The sequence below is a fragment of the Lutra lutra genome, chromosome 16 (assembly GCF_902655055.1).
Source record: "Lutra lutra chromosome 16, mLutLut1.2, whole genome shotgun sequence".
NCBI classification, from domain to species: domain Eukaryota; kingdom Metazoa; phylum Chordata; class Mammalia; order Carnivora; family Mustelidae; genus Lutra; species Lutra lutra.
The window spans coordinates 50,475,677-50,499,598 of NC_062293.1; the positions used below are offsets into that span (position 1 = coordinate 50,475,677).

General features: G+C 43.0%; 1 protein-coding gene across 2 annotated transcripts in view; it reads left to right on the top strand.

Moving 5' to 3' along the window:
• The window catches only part of LOC125086831 (multidrug and toxin extrusion protein 2-like), a 70,818-nt gene that overhangs the window by 35,869 nt on the left and 11,027 nt on the right, over window positions 1–23,922 (top strand). The window contains exons 9-14 of one of the 2 annotated variants that reach the window (XM_047706344.1): window positions 690–803; window positions 2,136–2,203; window positions 10,997–11,105; window positions 11,675–11,750; window positions 19,471–19,540; window positions 21,437–21,569. In XM_047706344.1, the coding sequence (XP_047562300.1) occupies window positions 690–803; window positions 2,136–2,203; window positions 10,997–11,105; window positions 11,675–11,750; window positions 19,471–19,540; window positions 21,437–21,569 (570 nt within the window). The remainder of the gene's footprint in view (window positions 1–689; window positions 804–2,135; window positions 2,204–10,996; window positions 11,106–11,674; window positions 11,751–19,470; window positions 19,541–21,436; window positions 21,570–23,922) is intronic. The other variant, XM_047706345.1, reaches the window with a different exon arrangement.

Genomic DNA, 23,922 nt, shown 5'->3' on the forward strand with positions numbered 1-23,922 from the left:
GGAGAAATGTCTGTTCAAGTCCTTTGCTCATTTTTTAATTGGATTGTTTTGTCTTTTTTTTTTGTATATTCTGCTTATCTTGATATCTGCATATCCTTACCAGATACATGATTTGCAAATATTTTTTCCCGTTCCACGGGCTGCCACATTCTCTTCTGGTGACTTTGTCCTGGGATATACAGAAGTTTTAAATTTTGATGTAGTTGGGAGGTTCTGTTTTTACATTAGTTGCCCATGAACAGTCTATTTTCAGATCTAACCGTATTGCCACATATGGATCTGATGTTCTGCTTTTGACTATAAGATGCATGGTTCAGAGTCTGCTTCTCTAGCTTCCTAGTGGTGATCCCTTGGTGCCCCCAGTAGCCCACACCCACACCCTGCCTCAGTGAACAGCCTACATATGTTCTCACAGAACTCCATCAAAGGGTCTCTACCGTTTATACCCAGGCATGAAATGTGTGGATGGGAGGGCATATACATAGTTTAGTTTCAATAAGTATTGTCAGCCCTGTTCGCACCATCTCAAAGTCTGGTCCTGTTTGACATCTTTAAAATGTATTATTTTTCTGGACGATTGTGGTTGCAGTCTCTGGCCATTTGGAGGAGGAGGAGTGTGTGAAACAGAATTGTTGGCATCAGAGACTGCTGCAAAGAAAAAGCCGTTTCCTTTCTTCCCTGTTCTCCAGGTTGGACTTGGGACTGTTTCCAAGAATGGGGCTCCTACATCCAGCTGGCTATTCCCAGTATGTTCATGGTGTGCATTGAGTGGTGGACCTTTGAGATTGGAACCTTCCTCGCAGGTTTGTCAATGGTCCAGTAGAAATCCAAGAACAGCCTGGCTGCCCTTGTCTCCAGGGCTTCTCAAGAGCCATGGGCCTTACTCCTCCTTCCTTCCCATTGTGTCAGATGTTCTTGGAAGTTTCAACTTAGGTTTAAATCCTTGTCCAACTGTAACCATATTCAAGTTGAGTGGGGCTTTTAGCTCTGCCTCACTGCCCTTTACTTTATGGATTCAGAAAGGGAGGCCTCAGGTAAAAGGTTTGGCAAGGTCATGGAGAGGGGGAGCAGAAACCCCAGTCTGGGTCTCCTGACTCTACCAGACCCTCCGCTTCCACTGACTTTTGCTAGGGATCATGCAAGTTTTTAAGCCATTTACAAACACAGAGTCCCTCATTTGGCTGTGTTTTTCTTTTTTTTTTTTTAAAGATTTTATTTATTTATTTGACAGACTGAGATCACACGTAGGCAGAGAGGCAGTCAGAGAGAGAGGGGGAAGCAGGCTCCCCGCTGAGCAGAGAGCCTGATGCGGGGCTCAATCCCAGGACCCTGAGATCATGACCTAAGTTGAAGGCAGAGGCTTTAACCCACTGAGCCACCCAGGCGTCCCTTGGCTGTGTTTTCAATGTGATCTTTGTTTCTATCAGAGATCTGATAATTTTGGTCATAAGTTTTCACCTTAGCCATCTTACTGCTAGTAAGGCAATAGAGGAAATAATAGAGACAGAAGATCCGGGGACAGTTGAATACTCCTGTCATCCCGCCATGCTCTATACAAAGTTCTGCTGCATTCTGTCCTTCCCCTCCCACACTGTGACCCTATGGCTCCCAGGTATGACCTGCAACCCCAGGAGCCTCGTTGTTTTCTACTCTAAACCTGACGTTTTGTGGAGTCAGGTGGAGCAGGGGCCTATAGACTGAACCTGTATTAGGTCTTAGCTGCCCTAATTCTTGGAAGCGTCCTGGGAGCAGACATCTGGGGCTCTCCTCAGCATGCATAGTGAATTGTGCCACTGGGTTATGCTTCTGGGGCCAATCCTGGCTTCTTTTTAAATTCTTTTTTTCTTTTTAAAGATTCATGTATTTATTTGAGGGAGAAAAAGAGAGCATGCACATGAGTTGGGGGAAAGGGCCAAGGGAGAGAACCTTCAAGCAGACTCCCGCGATGCTCAGTGTCACAACCCATGAAATCATGACCTGAGCTGAAACCAAGAGGTGGACCCTTAACCTACTGAGCCACCCAGGCGTCCCCTCGATTCTTCTAAATTAAGATCTATTCTAGTTTCCTAAGGAAAATGTTTGTTTTAACCCACCTTCTAAGTTGTGTTTGGTACGTGTCTGTGCTAATATTTCAGGTCTGATTAGTGTGACGGAGCTTGGGGCCCAGGCCATCATTTACGAACTGGCTTCTGCAGCCTACATGGTAAGACCTTCAGGGTGAGACCTGGCACTTTCTCTGCATAAACTCTGCTGGGCCATTGTCACTGCCTTCATTCAGCCCTCCATGCCATGCTCTAGAGAGAGAGGAGACAGACAGACAGCAGGGGAGGGAGCACAGCATACTGGGGGGAACATGGAATTTGGAGCCAGACATTGGGTTTGAGTCCTGCTGTGCTGTTCCCTAACTGTGCAACTGTGGACTCATTACTTAACCTTTCCAAGCTTCACTTTTCTCATCTACAAAATGGGAAAAACAGTATGTATGTAGCAGGTGAAGACTGAATAGGATAGAAAATGTGTTAAAGTACTTAGCACAATGCCTGGCATGTCTATTCAACAAATAGGGAGTTGGTGCTAGGACCTGATGGAGAGCAGGACAAAGACAGTCCCTGCCCTCTTGTGGCCTGTGGTTTGGCAGGGAGACAGAGACAACGAAGTAAACAGATACACGAGAACATTACAAACATAGATGACACATCCCATAGAGGAAGGAAAAAAAAAGTCTGAGATGCGTAAAAATAGAGATGGATACCTTTTTAGGGAGGACAGTCAGAAACCATTCTTCTGAGTTACTTGGTAAGCTGAGACTGGAAAGGGGAGTGGGAGGCAGCCCGGGAAGCCAGAGGCTAAGAGCTGACTGCACGGCTCCCCAATGGAAGAGAGCATGTGGCCTGTCCTGGTACTCAAAACAGGAACCTCGGCTAATGAGGAAGGAAGGGTGTGACACGTAGAAGCTGGCTTAGGGGAGCACAGGTGTTTGGGCAGGTCTGGAATAGGCTACTGGAATCATCTAGGTGAGCAATCTGCTGGTGGATGGGGAGAAAAGTGGGTGAGTTAGTTGTGTTGTAGGGCAGAGGACGTGACCAGGGTTTGGACGTGGAAGTCAAGGCAATGAGTAAGAAGAATCACAAACTACCCCCGAGTTTCTGGCTTGGATAACTGTGTCTTGTACTTCTTGATTCTTTTGGAATATTCCAAACCTGTACAGATACTCCTCTTTTTTTTGTTTTTGTTTTTTTTTTTTTTTAAAGTTCAACAAACACCATCTGGGCAGTGGGATTATGGGCCATTTTTGTTTCCATGTATTTCTTTTTTAAAGATTTTATTTATTTATTTGACAGACAGAGATCACAAGTAGGCAGAGAGGCAGGCAGAGAGAGACAGGGGGAAGCAGGCTCCCTGCTGAGCAGAGAGCCCAATGTGGGGCTTGATCCCAGACCCGGGGATCATGACCTGAGCCGAAGGCAGAGGTTTTAACCCACTGAGCACCCAGGTGCCCCACCATGTATTTTTTTCTTTTTATTCTTAAAAGTGAAAATGGGCTTTTTTTTAGTGGGGATTGATGACGTTGTTTACAAATACAAATGGAGAGTGTCTAGGAGAAAACCGCAAGATGTAGAAGTCAGGAATAGGACAACCCAGCCAAAAGGGAGGGCAAGCCAGTGTGGAATGAAGGAAATCAGGAGAACGTGTCATACAGGAGGCCGGTGATGAAGAACCATTCACAGAAGGAATGTCAGTTGGGGTGGGGGCTCCTGGGGGTGCTCCACATTAGGTGAGGATGGACAATGTCCGTTAGATTTCAGGTCATTGGAGACCTTAGGGGGAAGTGAGAGCCATGGCGAAGGAGCAGAGGCTGCTGAGGTACAGTTCTGTCTGGAGGTTTAGTAGTTGATGGTGGGAAATGATCCCGTCAAGGGAGGGTTTTGGTGTTGCTTCTGTATTTTCATGGGGCTGCTAGAGCTTGTGATAGCTAAGTGGTCAACAGTAACTACCTTCTACATCTGTCATCTTCAGATCTTCTGTTTTTCTACCTGCTCTGTCATAGACTTCCTTTTTTGTTGTTGTTGTTGTTGTTTTTTTAAGACTTTTATTTATTTATTTGACAGACAGATCACAAGTAGGCAGAGAGGCAGGCAGAGAGAGAGAGGAGGAAGCAGGCTCCCACTGAGCAGAGAGCCTGATGCGGGGCTTGATCCCAGGACGCTGGGATCATGACCTGACCTGAAGGCAGAGGCTTTAACCCACTGAGCCACCCAGGTGCCCCCCTCTTTTTTTTTTTAATTGTGCTAAAAACCACATAATATAAAATATACCATCTTGGGTCGCCTGGGTGGCTCAGTGGGTTAAGCCGCTGCCTTCGGCTCAGATCTTGATCTCAGGGTCCTAGGATCGAGTCCCTCATCAGGCTCTCTGCTCAGCAGGGAGCCTGCTTCCCTCTCTCTCTCTCGCTCTCTGCCTGCCTCTCTGTCTACTTGTGATCTCTCTCTGTCAAGTAAGTAAAATCTTAAAAAAAAATACCGTCTTTTAAAAATTAATTTATTTGAGGGAGGGTGCACAGGAGAGAGCACAAGCAGGGGTGGTGGGGTGGGGTAGAGGCAAAGGGGGAAGCAGACACCCCGCTGAGCAGGGAGCCCGAAGCCCGAGCTCAATCCCAGGACCTGGATCACGAGCTGAGGTGAAGGCAGACGCTTAGTGACTGAGCCACCCAGATGCCCCCAAATTTACAATCTTAACCAATTTTAACTGTGCAGTTTAGTTGTGTTAACACTGTTGAGCTGCCAAGCTCCAGAAACTTTTTGTTCCATAAGACTCTAAATTCTACCCATTCCACAGTTACCTGCTTCCCCTGCCCTCAGCCTCTAGCAACCACTGTTCTGCTTTCTGTTTCTTTTCACAGGCTTTCCTTTGTTAGAGGCAGTAAGGCAATAATTCTTCATTATTTCCTATGGGAAAAAAGTCCCCGCAGGGGTGAACATCCAATCAAAATCACAAAATACAAAGAAATAATCACCACGAGCAAAAGTTTGGACAGATACAACAAACAGAAAAATTAGAGTTCAGAGCTTGAGATGATGGAGTAATAATTGGGGAATAGAAAAGTATGTTTAAAATCGTTCAACATAAAAGGAGGAGCTGAAATGAAAAAAAACAATATTTGGGAAAGAACCAGGTAGGATTTTTAAAATTACAAATTATAGCCATACAAATGTAATGCTTGATAGGATGAACAGATGAGTTAAAGCTGGAAAATCAAATAATGAACTTGACCAGTTGGTGGAAAATCCAGAATAAAACAAAGACACGTAAGCAGATGGAAATTAGATACAAAGACCAACCCTTGCATATGTGATCAGATGATTTTTGACAAAGATGCCACAACCATTCAATGGGGAAAGGACAGTCTTTTCAGTAATGGGTACTGGGAAACTGGGTATCCATCCACATGAGAAAGAATGAAGTTGCAGTCTCATTACCTCACACCATATACAGGGATTAACTCAAAGCAGATCACAGACCTAAATGTAAGCCATAAACAGTAAAACTTCTAGAAGAAGATACAAGGCAGAAGCTTCATGACATTGGATTTGGCAATGACTTCTTACACATGACACCAAAGGCGCAGGCAACAAAAGAAAAAACAGGCAAGCTGGACTTCGTGAAAATGGAAAAACGATGTGCATCCAAAGACAACATCCACAGAAGAGAGAGGCAGCTCACAGAATGGGAGAAAATATTCACAAATCCTATGGGATAAGAGATTACTATCCAGAATATAGACAGAACTCCTAAACCTCAGTAGCAAAAAAACAAACAACCGATTAAAAAGTGGGCCAAGGACTTGAATAGATATTTCTGGAAGGAAGATGTACAATAAACACATGAAAAAATGCCCAACATCAATAATCATTAGGAAATACTTACAAAAAAACTACATTGGGATACCGTCTCATACCCATTAGGGCTACTATTTTAAAAAACCCAAAAAACAAAGAAACTAACAGGGCTTGCTGAGGGTACAGAAGAAATGGGACCCTTGTGTGCCATTGGTGGGAACGTAAAATGGTGTATACCCACTATGGGAAGAAAACGTGGCAGTTCTTCAAAAAATTAAAAGTATCCTACGATCCTGCAATGTCACTTTGGGGTACACAGAAAAAAAAAGCAAGATCTCCAGAAGCTAGCTGCACACCTATGGACACAGCAGCATTATTCCCATGAGCCAAGGGTCGAAGCGACCCAGATGTCCACCGACAGATGAGTGGATACGCAGAACGCGATATAGACGTACATTGGAGTAGGATTCTGCCTTAAAAAGGAAGGAGGGGGCACCTGGGTGGCTCAGTGGTTTAAGCCGCTACCTTCGGCTCAGGTCATGATCTCAGGGTCTCGAGAGCGAGTCCCGCATCGGGCTCTCTGCTCAGCAGGGAGCCTGCTTCCCTCTCACTCTCTCTGCCTGCCTCTTTGCCTACTTGTGATCTCTGTCTGTCAAAATAAATAAAATCTTAAAAAAAAATTAAAAAGGAAGGAGGGTCTGACACCTGCTACAACGTGGATGAATCCTGAGGTCACTATGCTAAGGGAAACAAGCCAGTCCCCAAAAGACAAAATTCAGACAAATTTATTTAATACTACAGTATTCTCTCTGTCAAATAAAATCTTTTTAAAAAATGTTTTGTTATAAAACCAATTCATACGTAAGCAGCACATAATGTGCTCACATAGTTCTGGGTGTCACAAACTGAAAATAAATTTGCTTCCTCCTTTTGAGACCAGTTCCCCAGGGGTGGCCACTTGAGAACCCTTGCTGGTTTTATTTCAGATGATTGAGCCCAGAGCTTTATTCCTACATTTCCCATCACCGCTGACTCCCTATTAGGATGAGGATTGCCACTCACTTTCCACAACATCTCCCTCTATCTTGAGGTGCTGGTTATTTCTGCTTCTCTTAGTGGTTACTGTTGTGACCGATAATGGTAAATAAAGATAGACCTCTATTCCCTGATCCCACACCTTCGTAGACACCTGGAACTTAACCTCTGAGATGAGAAACGTTGTGTCCTTGTTTCTTTACATCTCTCTTCCCTGTTGCCTCCCAAATCCGATAAGATATTAACAACAGCCACATGCTGTGGGCCCGGCACTATTCCAGACACTTCGCAGACAGTAGCCCATGGGGTCCTGTGTGAGGGATTTCCTGCTATTTCCCACCAACCTCCCAGCAGAGGAACTGGGTTCCAGAGGCGGGAATTGGTCCAAGTTCAGGGAAGTAACTGGCTGAGATCGGATCCCAGAGGCCTCCCTTCAGAGTTCAAGTTCTTTTTTTTTTTTTTTTTTTTTTTTAGGATTTTACTTATTTGACAGAGATCACAAGTAGGCAGAGAGGCAGGCAGAGAGAGAGGGAAAAGCAGGCTCCCTGCTGAGTGGAGAGTCCGATGTGGGGCTTGATCCCAGGACCCCGGGATCATGACCTGAGCTGAAGGGAGAGGCTTAACCCACTGAGCCACTCAGGCGCCCGGAGAGTTCAAGTTCTTAATCATGGTGTCATACTGCCCCTCAGCTGTCCTTGTCTTTATTTTGTAAAGGCTATAACCTTTGAATTGTGTTCTGTAATCACTGTCATCTCATTCATGTTTTAGAGCTTGTCTGAAAGTCTGGAAACCAACTTAACACTAGTGACCAGATGGTATCAGGAATTTTGGGTTTAGAATTATGTGCAGACCAAGTGATAGTGTGCTCTGGATGGGAAGGAAATATCCCAGTACACACCCAGATTCCCACTGGAAGGAGACTGGTACAAGTGAAAGGTGATGAGTGGTAGTTTTTTCTTGCTTTCATCGGTTTATCAAAATCATGTATTTTAGCTTGCTTCCTATTTACAGTATGACTTTTCTCTATGGCCCTTTGTTAAGTTTTGGAGGACTTTTCATAGGGTTTCTTTATTTCTTGTTGTCAGCAGAGTATAGCCTCACTAAGGTCACGCAGTGTTTGACTGGACTGTTTGATGTGATTCCCTTTTCTTCTTGAAGATTTTAGGGCTCTTTGATTCCCTGGTTTAATTTGTATCCCTGAGTTCTAGACTTCTTCCTGGGGTGCCCCACGGCTGTCACGCCATAATTATTTCTCACTGTCCTCATGAATTAAATTGACAGTTTCTGGGATCTTGCTTCTTCTATTTTATTATATTCCTTTAAAAAAATATTTGGATTATTGGGGCACCTGAGTGGCTCAGTTGGTTAAACGCTGACTCTTGATTTCAGCTGAGGTCATAATCTCAGGGTGGTGACATCAGACCCCACATGGGGCTCTATCCTGAGCACGGGTCCTACTCAGGATTCTCTCTCTCCCTCTCCCACTGCCTCACCCCACCCTCTTAAAAAATTTTGGATTATTTAGTCAAAAACTTTTCCCTAAGATGGAAGGTAAGCTGTGAGCTATGCATGTTTGAAAGAACCTTTATTTTCCCCATATACGTGTTCAGTAACTTGGCTGAGTATAGATTTGTAGGTTCAGAATAAGCTTCCCTCAGAATTTTTAAGACATTACTGTGTGTTCATCTGGCATTGAGTTCCTAGTGTGAAGTCCGATATTAATCTGATTCTTATTCCTTTGTGATGACATGGTTTTTCTCTTTGAAAGTTATCACACTTATTTTCTTTGTCCATGTACTTTGTGAACTTTCTCAAGTGTGCTTTTCTGTGAAGGTACTACTTTGCTTATCCTGCTTCTGGGGGCTTGGTATATCCTTTCTGACTGAAGACTTCTGTTTTCCCTTACTCTGAGAAGTTTTTAAAATATTACTCCTTCTCCCTTTTCTGTACCTTTTTTCTATTCTTGTTAATTTCCACTTAGGTGGAGGTTGACGTCCAGTATCGAACTTGGGTTTTTTTTTTTTTTTTTCATCCATTAAAAAAGAACTCTGTGTTTTGCTATTAAATGTTTTCACTTTTGGTTTTAATTTCCAATATCCCTTTCTTTTTCTCTTATGGTCCCTTCTTTCTGGGAACCTGTTCTTGTTTTATGCTGCATTATCTGTTAGAAATCTTAGGGTACTAAGTTGACGCTTCAAACATTCTCTTCCATGCTTTCAGTCACCTCATTGTTACATCTGAGCTCAGTTGGCCTTTTATTTACCTTGGTTTTTTGGGGGGATATGTTCTTCGGTTTTCCCCAAAGATCCCTTGATCTTTATTGGTCCCTCTGTACTGACGAAAGAATGAACACATTGGTTTATAAAATAAATAGCTGACCTTGTCGTTTGGGAATTTTTCTCCAACAGACCTTTCCCCTGAGTGGGAGGCACCCGGAGGAAGCCGAGCACACAGCTGGTATCTGTCAAGCGACACCTTCATTTTAGGGTTTGTGGTGAGGAACGGAGCGGGCAGTCTGCCCTCCTTATCCACGGCTCCTCTGCACCGTCCGCAAGACAGAATCCAAGAAGGGCTTGGTTCTGAGGTGCTCACGCCACACAGGGAGCTAACCCCTCCCCCCCAACTTGGCTTTTCTATGTTAGCCTCGTCTGTCTGTCTGCAGTGAGTCTAAGGGAGGATGAGGCAGGCAGTGGGGTCTGACTCTGCTGTTTGCAGCGAGTCCCCCTGAGCAGTGCTCACCGCTGCCTTGCAGACGGGCTTGAAGTTTCGAGCCTCCTTGGGCTGTGCGGGGAAGAGCAGGCGGGATCTGGCCTCTGCCTGTTCGTCGTCTGGACTGCGGCTTCCTGTGGTTCTACCCCAGGGTTATGACATCTGCCTTCTGTCTTCCAGAAGCTGGTCTTCTCTCTTACTCTCAGTGATGTGAATGAACGTCTTTTCTGTTCAGCGTCTTTACTGGTATTTTATTTTATTTTTTAAAGATTTTACTTATTTATTGGACAGACAGAGATCACAAGTAGGCAGAAAGGCAGGCAGAGAGAGAAAGAGAGAGGGGTGAAGCAGGCTCCCCACTGAGCAGAGAGCCCAATGCGGGGCTCGATCCCAGGACCCTGAGATCATGACCTGAGCCAAAGGTAGAGGCTTTAACCCACTGAGCCACCCAGGCGCCCCTTTACTGGTATTTTAACAGTACAGGGGAGGCAAGAGAGTTAAGGACGCAAGACAGTCACTCATCTTAAACTGGAGGACATTAGGCATACTCTGACATGCAAGTCTTATAATGTTTGTGGGTTTTTTTGTTTTGTTTTGTTTTTACCAATTCAAGCTGGCTTCTCCAAACAGTGACAGTAACTTACAGGTTGCTGGGAGGATGCTGTATCTAGTGGGAATGAGAGGTTAAATCTGATGCCTAAATTTTCAGCAGACATGACAGCTAAAACCCGTTTTCTATACAACCAACACTACCTGAACAGCTCCTGAGGGCAACACTGTGTTACAGAGTAATAATACGAAGTCAAGAGGATGACCCTGAAGGTTGAATAATGCTCTGTTCAAGAAGCAAGGAAGCTTATAGCTTCAGATTTCCATTATGAATGATGGAAAATAAAATTTTGGTATTTTGGAGGGACATCGGTCAGTGTCCCAGATAATTAGCTGTTTGGGCTTTGGATGTGATGGACTCACGGAGTCTGAGTCTGTCAGTGTTGATCAGTTCCTACAGTGTGCCAGGCCTTGTTCTAAGTGCTTTTTCACAGGGTTCATTTGATTTTTACATCTTATCTATTTGTACTACATTAAGTCTTCTCTTGTTGAATGTAACTAGATTGAATTGAGTCTCGATGGTATGTGTTCAGCCCTCAAGTCCCACTTCATTAAGGGATTCTACCCTGGTGGACTTGATCCAGGGGGTGGTTGGGGGAGCGACTAGATTGTTCCAGCAACGAAGAGGTTGGGTGTGAGGGGGACTGGGCAGTTTGGTTATGCTCCCACAGCTTGGATGTAAAAGAACCAGTTCTAGAACACAGATTATTCTCTTTCTTGGGTTCCCGTGCAGTTGGACTCCAGGGCCCTAATATTCTAAGTCCAGGCCCCCTGACCTCTTGTGATTTGTGATTGTTTCTTCTCAGCTGCCCCTTGGCTTTGGTGTGGCGGCCAGTGTCCGCGTGGGCAATGCCCTGGGTGCGGGGAATGCTGAGCAGGCCCGGCACTCCAGCGTCACCGTTGTCCTCTGCGCCGGTGAGTCCAAGCACCGCCTCCTTCCAGCGCCCACCTGGGTGTTGTCGGTTAACACACACACATCAGAACTTCTCTTGGGGATTGATTTACCCGTATAAACTCAACTGAAGTATTCCTCAAGCTCTTTCAAGTTTACCCAGTTAAATGAAAGTTCTCCTTATGATTTCCTGTCCTTTGGTACCAACAACATAATGTTACGCTTGGTACCGCTGAAGAATTTTCCAGTTGTTATCACCGGCAGGCTTGTTTTCTGACCAAAGTCTGGGTGACCGCTTCTCCGTGTTCCTGGATCCTGGCCTCTAGCAGCTTTAACGTTGTGGCATCTGACCAGTTAGAGAAGATTCTGGTTGGCCTGGCCTCTTACTGACTTCTTTCCTGTGAATCTGCCTTCGAAAAAGCAGTCAGAGTCATCTGACCACCTTGGCTCTTTTCACAGACAGGAAGAAGAATCACTTCAAACTATCACATTTCCTAAATCCTTGACACAACCATCTCCTGAGGGTCCAGCTCTAGGATTTATTACCCTCGGGGGAATTTTCACTTCTGGTTGCTTCTTCTGTATCTTCCAGGCGTTTGCGCACTCGTGGTGGGCGTTTTACTCGCAGCTTTGAAGGATGTGGTTGCCTACATATTTACCAGTGACAGGTGTGTACTTGTCTTCTCGAGAAATGTTTTCTGTTTTATGCTTGCTTGCTTTTTTTTTTTCCCAGTGTACTTTCCTGGTTCTAAGAGGTAAGTACTATTTTCCCTCAACAGGAAAATCCACAGTATAGCCCGGAATGAGAACCACAATTACTAAATTTGGATGAATCTGGGTGAAGGAAGCCCATGGTAACCACTCCCCATTCCTCCAAGACCCTGTTTCTTCAGTTATCGAGCCTGAGTGGGGTTTCTCTTGTGTTCAGTGCTGGTTTGGCTCAGAGACACCCAGAAAAAGCACATGGGGTGTCTTCATCCCCAGAAGCGCACCCCTGCCCCAGGGCAGAGCACACAGATACCATGCACGCCTGAATCCAAAAGGCAGAATTTGCATAGATCACTAACTCAATCTTAGGTTGAATTTTACTGTATTTTCTGTAATGATATGTTTGCACAATTATTTTGATATAATGAAGGGTCGTTTGAATCAACTGGATCCTCTGTATGATAAGGCTTAAGTAATTTGCACTGGTTGCCTCAGATTAGTACTCTGAAGAAATTCAGTTTTACTGCTTCCAAGTGTGCTCTCATTTTCATTTTGTTGGTTTGTTTTATTTAACTTTTAAAGATTTTATTTATTTATGTGAGAGAGAGCACAGGCAGAGAGGAGGGCAGGGACAGAGGGAGAAAATGAGCAGGGAGCCTGATGCGGGACTCGATCCCAGGGCCCTGGGATCATGACCTGAGCAGAAAGCAGACATTTAACCAACTGAGCCACCCAGGTTCCCTGAAATATTCTTATAAAATTTTAGGACTGGGGCACCTGGGTGGCTCAGTGGGTTAAGCCTCTGCCTTTGGCTCGGGTCATGGTCTCAGGGTCCTGGGATCGAGCCCCGCATCGGGCTCTCTGCTCGGCAGGTAGCCTACTTCCCTGTCTCTTTCTGTCTGCCTCTCTGCCTGCTTGTGATCTCTCTCTCTTTCTGTCAAATAAATAAATAAAATCTTTTTAAAAAATCTTAGGACTGAGGAGACGGTCAGGTGGAATAGTAGGGACTGGGGTCACTCTCCTGCTTTAAATAACTAAAAAACTGGGCAAAGTCTATATATTTTCAAATGGTTCTCAGACATTGGGCAACAGGCAGCGCAGAATAGTAATTCCTGAGAGAAGAAACAAAGAGAACCCTGTGACTACTCCAGCTTACCCCAAGGGAATTTCCAGGCCACAGCCCCGATGGGGAGGGGACCTGGCAAAGCCCCTCCATCTCCCGGGCTGAAGGAACGGAGTACGAGTTTGGAGAGGCCACGTGACTAGAGTTCACAGAGCAGAGCGCCAGAGGGGAGAGAGCTCCCAGCGAGAGCTGTGGAGAACTACAGCGGGTCTCCCTTGTCTCTTCAGCTAATCGCTGAGCTGCGCACACACGTGAGGTTGTGACTGAGGCTAAGAGAAAATCTCCTGAACATCGAAGGCAAAACAACCCCTGCAACTCATGAAGGGCCGAGAAGAATTTGTGCTTCCACCAGCCAGAGCAAACAAACCTCATCACGCATGGGACAGCTGGTGGGGTTCTCATACGGATCTTGCCTTGACAGTGGAGGAGAATTAGCCCTAGGAGGGAGGCTGGCCTGGTGCACCCAACTAAACTTAAAGGCAAACCTTACGGGATCAAACTATTTCCAAGAAATTTAACTGCGTCCCAGAACTTAACTGCATCACACCTCAGGAGTATCTAAACTAGTATAAGACTAGGTTGTACCCAAGAAACTCAAACTTAGAAAGCGTCTGTATCCAGTCAAAAGTGATGAGGCATACAAAAAAGCAAGAAACTGAAATCCTTAATGAGAAGACACACCAATCAAGGAAACCAACCCAAGGATGAAATGGGTGATAGATACAGTTAGTGCCCAGGGATACTAAAAGTTCTTATAACCCTGTTTTGTATTTTCAAGAAGTTGGAGGAAAACATGAGCATGTTAACATAAGTCATCAAGGATTTTTAAAACAAGTTGAATTTACAGAGTTGGGAAAAAAATGAGACGAAAATAGATTGGATGAGCAAAGCGGACACTGTAGAAGAGAAGTGAACTTGAAGATAGAAGGATAACACATATCCTCTATGAAATGGGGAGAGAAGAAAGTCTAGAAAAACACGAATGGAGCATCAGTGAGCCATAAATGACCTAAATATAACTAGAGTTCTCAAAGCAGAGGAGAGACAGCTGGGGACTGAAAAAAAAACTGGAAGAAATAATGACAAAAAACTTTCCAAATTTAGTAAATTTTAGGATTAAAGGCATCTAAAAGGCTATTTGATACAATCACCCACCTGACATTGGGATTCCAACAAAAGATCTTCACCAAGTGGTCCAGCTTACATTTTTATAACTTCAGCAACAAGGAACTTGCTGTCTCCTAAGGCAGCTTTGGTTCTCAGAACACCCTTCTTATTTTGAGCTGAAACTTACCCTTCCCCACTGTTAACTGTCACCAGTTACTCCAGTTCTCTGCTTGTGAGAATCTAAGTCTATCTCTGAGTTAACGGCCCTACAGCTGTTTGAAGGAGGCTTTCATGATCTTCAGTCTTCTCCATGGTAGACATGTGTAATTCCTTCAGCCATTTCTTGTGGAATGTTATTTTGAGTCCTGCCATCTTGAATTCACACACACCTGAAGACAGTGCTCTTGGTCACCACCAATTTAGAGCAGAACTTTTTCCGTTCTATCTCATTCTACCTGAATGACTGCTAGAGAAGTATTGAGTTTTTGGTGGCTACATTACATTGTGTTGAGCTGATTGCCAGTGTGCCCCTGATCAGCCCCAACATTCCCACCCACCCTTCATGTGGTTGTCGTCTTGGGCCCAAGTGCAGCGTCCTACATTTGTCCCTATTGTTCGTTATTTTTTGACTCATCATGGCATTTTTGGTTCCCAGTTCTGTCAGTGACAGTGTTTCCCACCTTTTTCAGCTTCTGGCATCTGAACATGTGATATATACTTTTATATTTCCATTTTCTCCTCTTTTACCTAAAACTCTGGCATCTTCATTATAGTCTTTCTCTTTAGCCCGAAGTCCTGCCAGCATTGTGGGTGAACTTAGCATCCACGTGGATGAGCCATCATTGTCCAACCCTCACTCTAATGCCCTAGTCCTCACCTCAGTAACTTTCTCTGCCCTACTCTAGTCATACTCTTCCATGGGCATACTTTGGACTTTGTCATTATGTAGAACTGTCCCATCTCCAGTCCTGCAATTGGTTACAACCCCAGTCCTTCCAACCTGCTTTTAAGAGGGTTCGTCAAATGTGTGGGCCCTCTAGTGTGTAGACACCTTTGACCTTGGATTTATTTTCAATCCATCACGACCTTCCTACCTTTACTTCTCTACTTAGATAACTTAGATGCCATTACTTTAGTGACTCTCTTGCTACTAATCTAAATTTCTTTGACCCTTCTATAAGGCAGAACCCCCACCCTGGAAGAATCCAGTTGCAAATTTTCTGTAGCAGTAACTGATCATTTTGGAAAAGTCACACAAGAGGGCGCATCAGTTCCACTAGAAACTTAAGACCACCAACCGCAAGTAGACCCTCAGTACCGTCTATCCTGCATTTCTTTGATCATTTCACTGTCCATCCCTACAGTCCATAGTAGACCTTGTCTACACTCCTCAAACAGTTGATCCCTCCTTACCACCCTTGGCTGTCACTCTCAGCCAATGACCTTGCCTTTACTTTGAGTTTATCCTGTTTGGTTTTTTGTTGAGTTTCTTGATGTGTAGATTCATATCTTTCATCAAAGTTTTTAGCTATTCTGTTTTCAAAAAAATTTTTTTTTCTGCTCCTTTTTCTCTCCTCACCTTCTGGAACTACCATCACGTGTGTGTGTTGGTACACTTGGTGTTCCAATGGGTCTCTGCATCTCTCTTCATTTTTCTTCATTTGTTTTTCTATTCTTCAGACAGAAAAATCTCGATGATCCTATCTTCAGTTCACGGATTCTTCCTTCTGCCAACTCAGATCTACTGTTGAGGCTCTCTACTGAATTTTTCATTTAAGTTTTTGTACTTTTCTTTTTTTTAAAGATTATTTATTTATTTATTTGAGAGAGAGCATAAGAGGAGAGAGGTCAGCAGGAGAAGCAGACTCCCCACAGAGCAGGGATCCCGATGCGGGACTTGATCCCAGGACTCCAGGATCGTGACCCGAACCAAAGGCAGTCACCCAACCAACTGAGCCACCCAGGCGCCCCATAAGTTTTTGTACTTTTCAACTCCATGGTTTTTAATGTTTCTCTTTAATGTCTATCTCTTCATTGATGGTATCTACTAGATGAGATATCATTCTCATGCTTTCCTTTAGTTCTTTAAATACAGTTGTTTAAAACTCCATGAAAATATTTAAAATTTGCTGATTTAAGGGGTTTTTAAAGTGAATTCAAAGCCTGGGCTTCCTTAGAGACAAGTTTTATTAATTGCTTTTTTCCCCCTCTGTATATTGGCCCTACTTTCTTATTTCTTTACATTACTCATGTTTTCATTGAAAACTTGACACTTTTTATATTATAATGTGGCATTTCTGGAAACCAGACCTCCCCTTCCCCAAGGTTTTTTGTTTTTGCTATTTGCTGTTTTTTGCTTAGTGACTTATGAACTAGTTTGGTAAAGTCTGTATTTTTGGTCAAGCAAGTGTGGCCATTAAAGTCTGTTGCCGTATGATCAGCTACTTATTGGACAAAAATCTCCTTAGATAGTTACAGCCCAGACATGGCCTACTTTTTGCTGAGGGGGTCCTCTGTGCATGGATCAGGGCATATCTCCACTATCAACACTCAGACAGGCCAGTACAACTTGGCCTTAACCCCTCATTTCCTGCTTGTGCAGAGCCTCAAGCTCAGCCAGAGGCAAGAGCCTTGGCCTTATCTGGTCTTTCTTGAGCATGTGCACAATCATATGCATGCTTCTGACCTTCTAGATTCCCAGGAATATATCAGAGCTTTCAAAGCCACTGCTGCTATCTCATTGCCCAGATTTTCCTACCAAGCTTGTTGGTTAGTCTATTGTTTATGCCAGCTCTTAACTGTTGCTTCAGGCAGCAGCAGCTAAAACATTTACCTGGAGAGACTTTTGACAAACATCTCTCAGGGATCAGCATTAGCACTGGGCAAATTTGAGTCAACTGAAAGAAAGAGCCTTTCAAGTAGGATCTTCTAAAGAACAACTAGACAGGTTGGTCTATCTGTGAAACAGCTGTTCTTTGGGAATGAAGCTTTGAAAAAGTTCAACTCATTCTTCCTCCTCCAGTCTTGGAAATATGGGCTGTTATTTTTCAAGCTTATAGCTGAGCTGGCAGCAGGGGATGGTACTAAGGTCGGTTAAAACATCACAAAGCTCATCGTTCTTGCCTAGATTCATCAACTATTTTTGAAGAAGCACTTCCCAGGTCACTGAAAGCCTTTGGTTAATTTCCAGAGTTCTGAAAAAATTGATTCTGACAATATTTGTCATTTTTTTGACAATTTATCTTTTACCTGTGAATGGGCCCCTCTTTTGTATGTTTGTTATACTTTTGTTGAAATTATATTTTGAATATTATAATGAGATAATTCTGGAAATCAGGTTCTCCTCTTTCCTTAGGCATTGCTGTTCTTGCTTGTTCTCATTGCTGTTCTGCAGTTGTCCATTTGTATAGTGATTTTCCAAACCACTTTTTACACAGACTGTTTTCCCTGTCATGTGTGGTGTCTCTTATCGCCTCGGTCATCCAATGGCCTGACCGATTTCCTTAAATGTCTTGATCTGATGAGAAAAGAAATATGTTTTAAAAAGTTCTGTCTCTCTAAATGATTTGACGGACACTGCATGGGAAGCCACTTCAGCCCAGAGGCACTGAGACAGTGACCAGCCTCTCTGCCAGTTCCATAGTGGACTGCAAAGGAGTACAAAACACGCAACTCAGATTTTTGGAGGAAAAGATCCTTGTTGTCCAACATGCCACCAATTGTCCCCATCAGGAATGCATGGAGCCATCCCTACAGCTGCCTGTTACAGGACCAGGGGCTGGGAAATGGTAGCTACTCGCAAAACACCAAAATTCATGGATATTTACTAGGCTCTTTGTTCATCAGGCATTCTTGCTGCAAGTTTTCAGCTAGACTCCAGAGTTCTGAAAATGGTTGGTTTTGTTATTTCTTGCCAGTTCCAAGAATTGTTCTGGTAAAAGGAGTGATTCTTGGAGCTTCCTACTCCACCATCTACCATGATGTCATCTGGATATAGACTTTTTGTACTTATCTGACTCTTACTCTTTTGAAGGAGGATTTTTTTTTTCTGGAAATCTCTCAGATAGTCTTTTTCTCCTTGGATGTGCTTAGGTATAGGTGAATTGTTTTTCTTTTATTCAGCATGGACTTTATAGACTTTCAATCTGAAGTACTGGATTTTTCTTTAGTTCTGGGAAATTTCTATAAATGGTAGAACTTATGGATTAATCTGAATTGCCTCTTTTCTCTTGTTTTCTATCTCTTTGTTTTGGCATGTTTCCTCAGCTTTATCTTTGAAATTGAAATTTAGGGTTTATCCATGTCTATTTCATTATCTGATCCTTAAATAGAATGTTTTCTTTTAGTGTTCATCTTTCTCATTGCATTTTTTCCCCATTTGCTCCTTTTTTCCATGTGTTCTGTGTTTGCTTAAAGAAATGTCAGCTCTTGGGGCACCTGGGTAGCTCAGTGGGTTAAGCCTCTGCCTTCAGCTCAGGTCATGATCTCAGGGTTCTGGGATCGAGCCCTGCATCAGGCTCTCTGCTCAGTGGGGAACCTGATTCCCCCTCTCTCTCTGCCTGCCTCTCTGCCTACTTGTGATTTCTCTATCAAATAAATAAATAAAATTTAAAAAAAAAGAAATGTCAGCTCTTCATATCAGCTATTCTGAACCCTCATTTTGGTCTTTCCTTTTTTTTGTGTTGTGAATTTTCTTCAGTGTCTGGTGAACACTGGGTTAATGCCGGTGTTTGAATGAAAGACCACATTGTCATTTTGATTAGTAGAGATTGTATACACAGGAGGTCACTTTGTAGTCCTATGGATCTATTCTGAAGAGGTCGCTCCTGGCGAGAGATCAGACTGCAGGCCCTAGTGATGGTATCTGTTGACCTCCAGTCTTCCCATTTAGGGTGAATGGTAGGGAAGCAGGAGAGCATGATAGCCTGTCTCATGTATCGCAACCACATTGGTCCCGTTGTGCACGATCTTAGTCACCTCCAACTCTGCTATGTCTCTCTCCAAAATCCCAGCACCGCCCACCCGTAGTCCCTCCCCAAGCCGATCTCCCACCATAATCAGACTTCAGAGGACCCATGAGGAGGCACATGTTTCCTATATGAACGCTGACTTTCCACTCCACAGTTTTGAGGAAGACTCCCATTCACAGAGGAAGATTACTATACATAGGCTGAAACCTTTTTTTCAAACCTGCATGTTTTTACACTCATAAACAACTTTAACAATTATCCTTGTAGCAGCAGCCTAGACCTTGTCCCTTTTACCCTAAATTCTAACTCATAAAACTTATGTTAGTGAAGCTTTATTGTGTACTCGTTTTGTCCAATAGAAAAGTAGTGTTTTCACTGAATTACCTGATTAATTTGTTAGGTTCGTCAGCTCCATAGTTAATTAGTACTCTGCTTATGTGTGATCTTTGGGTCACTGACTACTTTCTTTTCTTCCAACAGAGAGATTATTTACCTTGTGAGCCAAGTGATGCCGATTTTCGCTCCCTTTCATCTATTTGATGCACTCGCAGTGAGTACTTGGAGTGATTTAACTCTAATACACAAGGCAAAATGTGTTTTGTGTTTCTAACTTTTGAATTAAACATCTATGATGTCATCTTTGAGAAGAGAGACCTCTTGCTTCAGGCATTCTTAGCCATTTGTGGGAAAGACGGGGTACCCTAGCGTAGCATCCCAAGGTAGAAGAAACCAGAGTTACCCAACCTCTTCTTTATCTGGGGGGCTAAATGCACGTGTGACACCCGAGTCATCTAATTCTGCTGTATTGGCCAAGGTGATTCTGCTGTATTGGCCAAGGCAGGCCAGGCCACCTTTGGGTTCATTCTGACCACTAAAAAGTCCTTCCCTAGGCTGATTTGCTAGAGATATGTAGGTATTTGAAGACCCTGCTTCTGTACCCCAGAATGATGCCTTGAGGCTTACTCTCAATTTCAGCAATTAGCCCTTATGAGATGATTTCTAGGTACATTTGCCATCTTGCTTTTCCCCCCAGGGGATTTCCTCTGTTTGTTCACATCCCTCTGAAGATGTGGTACTCAACGTTGATCACTGGCTGTGTTAAGAATAATGTGGAAGAGAGCAGGATGATCATCACCACTCTGGTTCTGGGCATTTTTGAAGCGCATGGTCACATTAATATTTTTCCGCCATGATATCAGACTGGTTTCTGCTGAGATATCCATCAGTGAACCTCTACATTTTTTAACATATGCTTTTTTAAAAAAAAAAGGTTTATTCATGGGAAGCCTGGGTGTCTCAGCTGGTTAAACTTCTGCCTTTGGCTCAGGTCATGATCCCATGGTCCTGGAATGGAGCACCACTTCACGCTCCCTGCTCAGTGGGGAGTCTGCTTCTCCCTCTCCCTCGGCTTGTCTCCCCTGCTTGTGCCCTCTCTCTCTCTCTCTGAAATAAATTAAGATCTTTAAAAAAAATTATTTGTTTATTTGGTGGGGAAGGACAGAGGGAGAGAGAAACTTAAGTGGACTCCATGCCAAGGGTGGAGCCTGATGCAGGGCTTGATCCCACAACCCTGCGATCATGACCTGATCCTAAATAAGAGTCCAGTGTTTAACCAAATGAGCCACCCAGGCGTGCCACAGAATATTTTATTTTATTTTTTTTTTAATTAAATTTTTATTTTTTTTCAGCATAACAGTATTCATTATTTTTACACCACACCCAGTGCTCCATGCAATCCGTGCCCTCTACAATACCCACCACCTGGTGCCCCCAACCTCCCACCCCCCACCCCTTCAAAATTCTCAGATCGTTTTTCAGAGTCCATAGTCTCTCATGGTTCACCTCCCCTTCCAATTTCCCTCAACTCCCTTCTCCTCTCCATCTCCCTTTGTCCTCCATGCTATTTGTTATGCTCCACAAATAAGTGAAACCATATGAAAATTGACTCTCTCTGCTTGACTTATTTCACTCAGCATAATCTCTTCCAGTCCCGTCCATGTTGCTACAAAACTTGGGTATTCATCCTTTCTTTTTTCTTTTTCTTTTTTTTTAACAGCTTTATAACATATATTTTTATCCCCAGGGGTACAAGTCTGCGAATCGCCAGGTTTACACACTTCACAGCACTCACCATAGCACATACCCTCCCCAATATCCATAACCCCACCCCCCTCTCCCAACCCCCTCCCCCCACCACAGAATATTTTAAAATAGAGATTTAAATAACGTTACCTGATGGGTTTCTAATGAAAGTTGCTGTAGTATACTGTTGTTAACGTAACCTCAAAAGCGTAACCTCTTTCTCTATCTCTTACATAATGTTCAGTTCTCGTTTTGAGATGGAGCTGTTTGACCATATCCAAACTATATATTAACATAGTATTCCAAACTTGATGTGATTACAGGTAAATGATTGCAATGTTGGTTTTGGTATTCCTCTCTTTAGGGCACCTGCGGGGGAGTCCTTCGAGGTACAGGGAAACAAAAGATCGGTGCTATCTTGAATGCCGTTGGTTATTATGTTTTCGGTTTTCCCATTGGAGTATCTTTGATGTTTGCTGCTAAACTTGGGATAATAGGTATGTTTTTGATTCTTTAGTGATCAACCTCAAGTCTCATCTGTCTTATTAAGAAAAACTGCTTGAGATACAAAGCAGCATTATTTTCCTGTGTACAACACTGGAAATGCAGTCTTGAACAAAGTAAACATGATCTGTGCCCTCAGGATGAGTTCAGGATTAATTAATTACCTAGTAATTCCATTTGGGTTCAGTACGGCAGGAGAGAAGACCTTGGCCCTGTGAGCACCTGTCATGGGTTGGAGGACAGAGTTACCAGAATGGGCTTGCCTAAGATAGTCCTGCATTAGCCTCAGACCTGAAACACGATGAATTACCTAGGTGAAGCGAACACCATTTATTGAAAAACATTCTTTCCCCACTGAATGATCTTGGCACACTTGTTGAAAATTAGTTGGCCATAGATGTATGAGCTTATTTCTGGACTCTCTCTCCTGTTCCACTAGTGTCTATGTCTGGCTTGTACCAGCACCACTCTGTTTTCATTACTGTAGCTGCAGAGTAATATTTGAGATCAGGGAGTGTAAGCCTTCTAGCTTTATTCTTTTTAAATTTTGTTTTGGCTATTTGAGGATTCTTGGAATTCCATATGAACTTGAAGGTCAGGTTTTCCATTTTTACACCAAAAAAATTAGAATTTTTTCCTAGATTGAATCTGTACATTGCTTAGGAGAAAATAATGGAATCTTAACAATAATAAGCCTTCCAATCCATGAACACAGAATGTCTTTCCATTTATTTAGGTCTTTAATTTCTTCCAGTCAATGTTTTGTAATTTTCCATGTTATCCATTCCCTTGGTTAGATTTATTCCTAGATATTTTATTCTTTTGGATACAATTGTGAATAGAATTATTTTCTTAATTTCCTTTTCACGTTGTTACGGCGTATTAAAACACAACTGATTTTTGTGTGTTGATCTAAGTTTATGGAATTTATTAGCTGTAGCATTTTTTAATGTGTGGATTTTTTTAAGGATTTTCTATATATAGGATCATGTCATATGTAATTAGAAATAATTTTTCTCTATTTCTAATTTTTTACATTTTATTTTATTTTATCAAGATAAGTGTCCTCTTTAATCCCCATCACCTAGTTCCCTCTTTTCCTCCAATATCCCCCATCTTAGTTCTTTATAGTTAAGGGTCTCTTTCTTAGTTTGTCTCTCTTTTTTTTCCTTTGCTCCTTTGTTTTGTTTCTTAAGTTCCACATTTGAGTGAAACCATATGGTATTTGTCTTTGACTGACTTATCTTGCTTTGCATTAATTTACTCTAGCTCTATCCATGCTGTTGCAAATGGCAAGATTTCATTCTTTTTAATGCCTGAATAATTTTCCGTTGCATATATGGACCATATTTTCCTTATCCATCCATCTATTGATGGACACTGGGTTGCTTTCTTATCTTGGTTATTATCAACAATGCTGTAATAAATATAGGGCTGGATGTATATGTATTTATCTATCTATCTATCTATCTAACTATCTATATCTTTTTGAAATAGTATTTTCATTTTCTTTGGGTAAATATCCAGAAGCAGGATTGTTGGATCATGTGGTAGTTCTACTTTTATTTCTTTTTTTTTTTTAGATTTTATTTATTTATTCAACAGAGAGAGAGAGATCATGAGTAGGCAGAGCAGCAGGCAGAGAGAGAGGTGAGGGGGAGCAGGCTCCCCGCTGAGCAGAGAGCCCGATGCGGGGCTTGATCCCAGGACCCTGAGATCACAACCTAGGCCCAAGGCAGAGGCTCAACCCACTGAGACACCCATGTGCCCCTCCTTTTATTTCTTTGAGGAACCTTCATACTATTTCCCTAAGTGACTACACACATCCACATTCCCACCCACAGTGTATGAGGTTCCCTTTTTTTTTTTTTTAAGATTTTTATTTATTTATTTGAGACTGAGAGAGAGAGTGCGCACATGAGGGGAAGGGGCAGAGGGAGAGGGTGAAGCAGGCACCTCGCTGAGCAGGAAGCCTGATGTGGGGCTTGATTCTGGACCCTGGGATCACAACCTGAGCCAAAAGCAAGTGCTTAACTGACTGAGCCAGCCAGGTTCCTCAAGGTTCTCTTTTCTTCATATCCTTGAAAACACTTTTTATTTCTTGTCTTTCTTGTACTAGCCACTCTGACTGGTGTGAGGTGATATCTGATACCTTTGATTTGCATTTCCCTGTTGATTAGTGATATTTTCACGTGTCTTTTAGCCATCTGTAAGTCTTTGGAAAAAATGTTGATTCAGGTTCTCTGATCATTTCTTAATCAGATTGTTTTTTGGAGTTGAGTTATATGACTTCTTTTTATATGTATTTTGGGTATTAACCCCTCATCAGATACATCATTTGCAAAT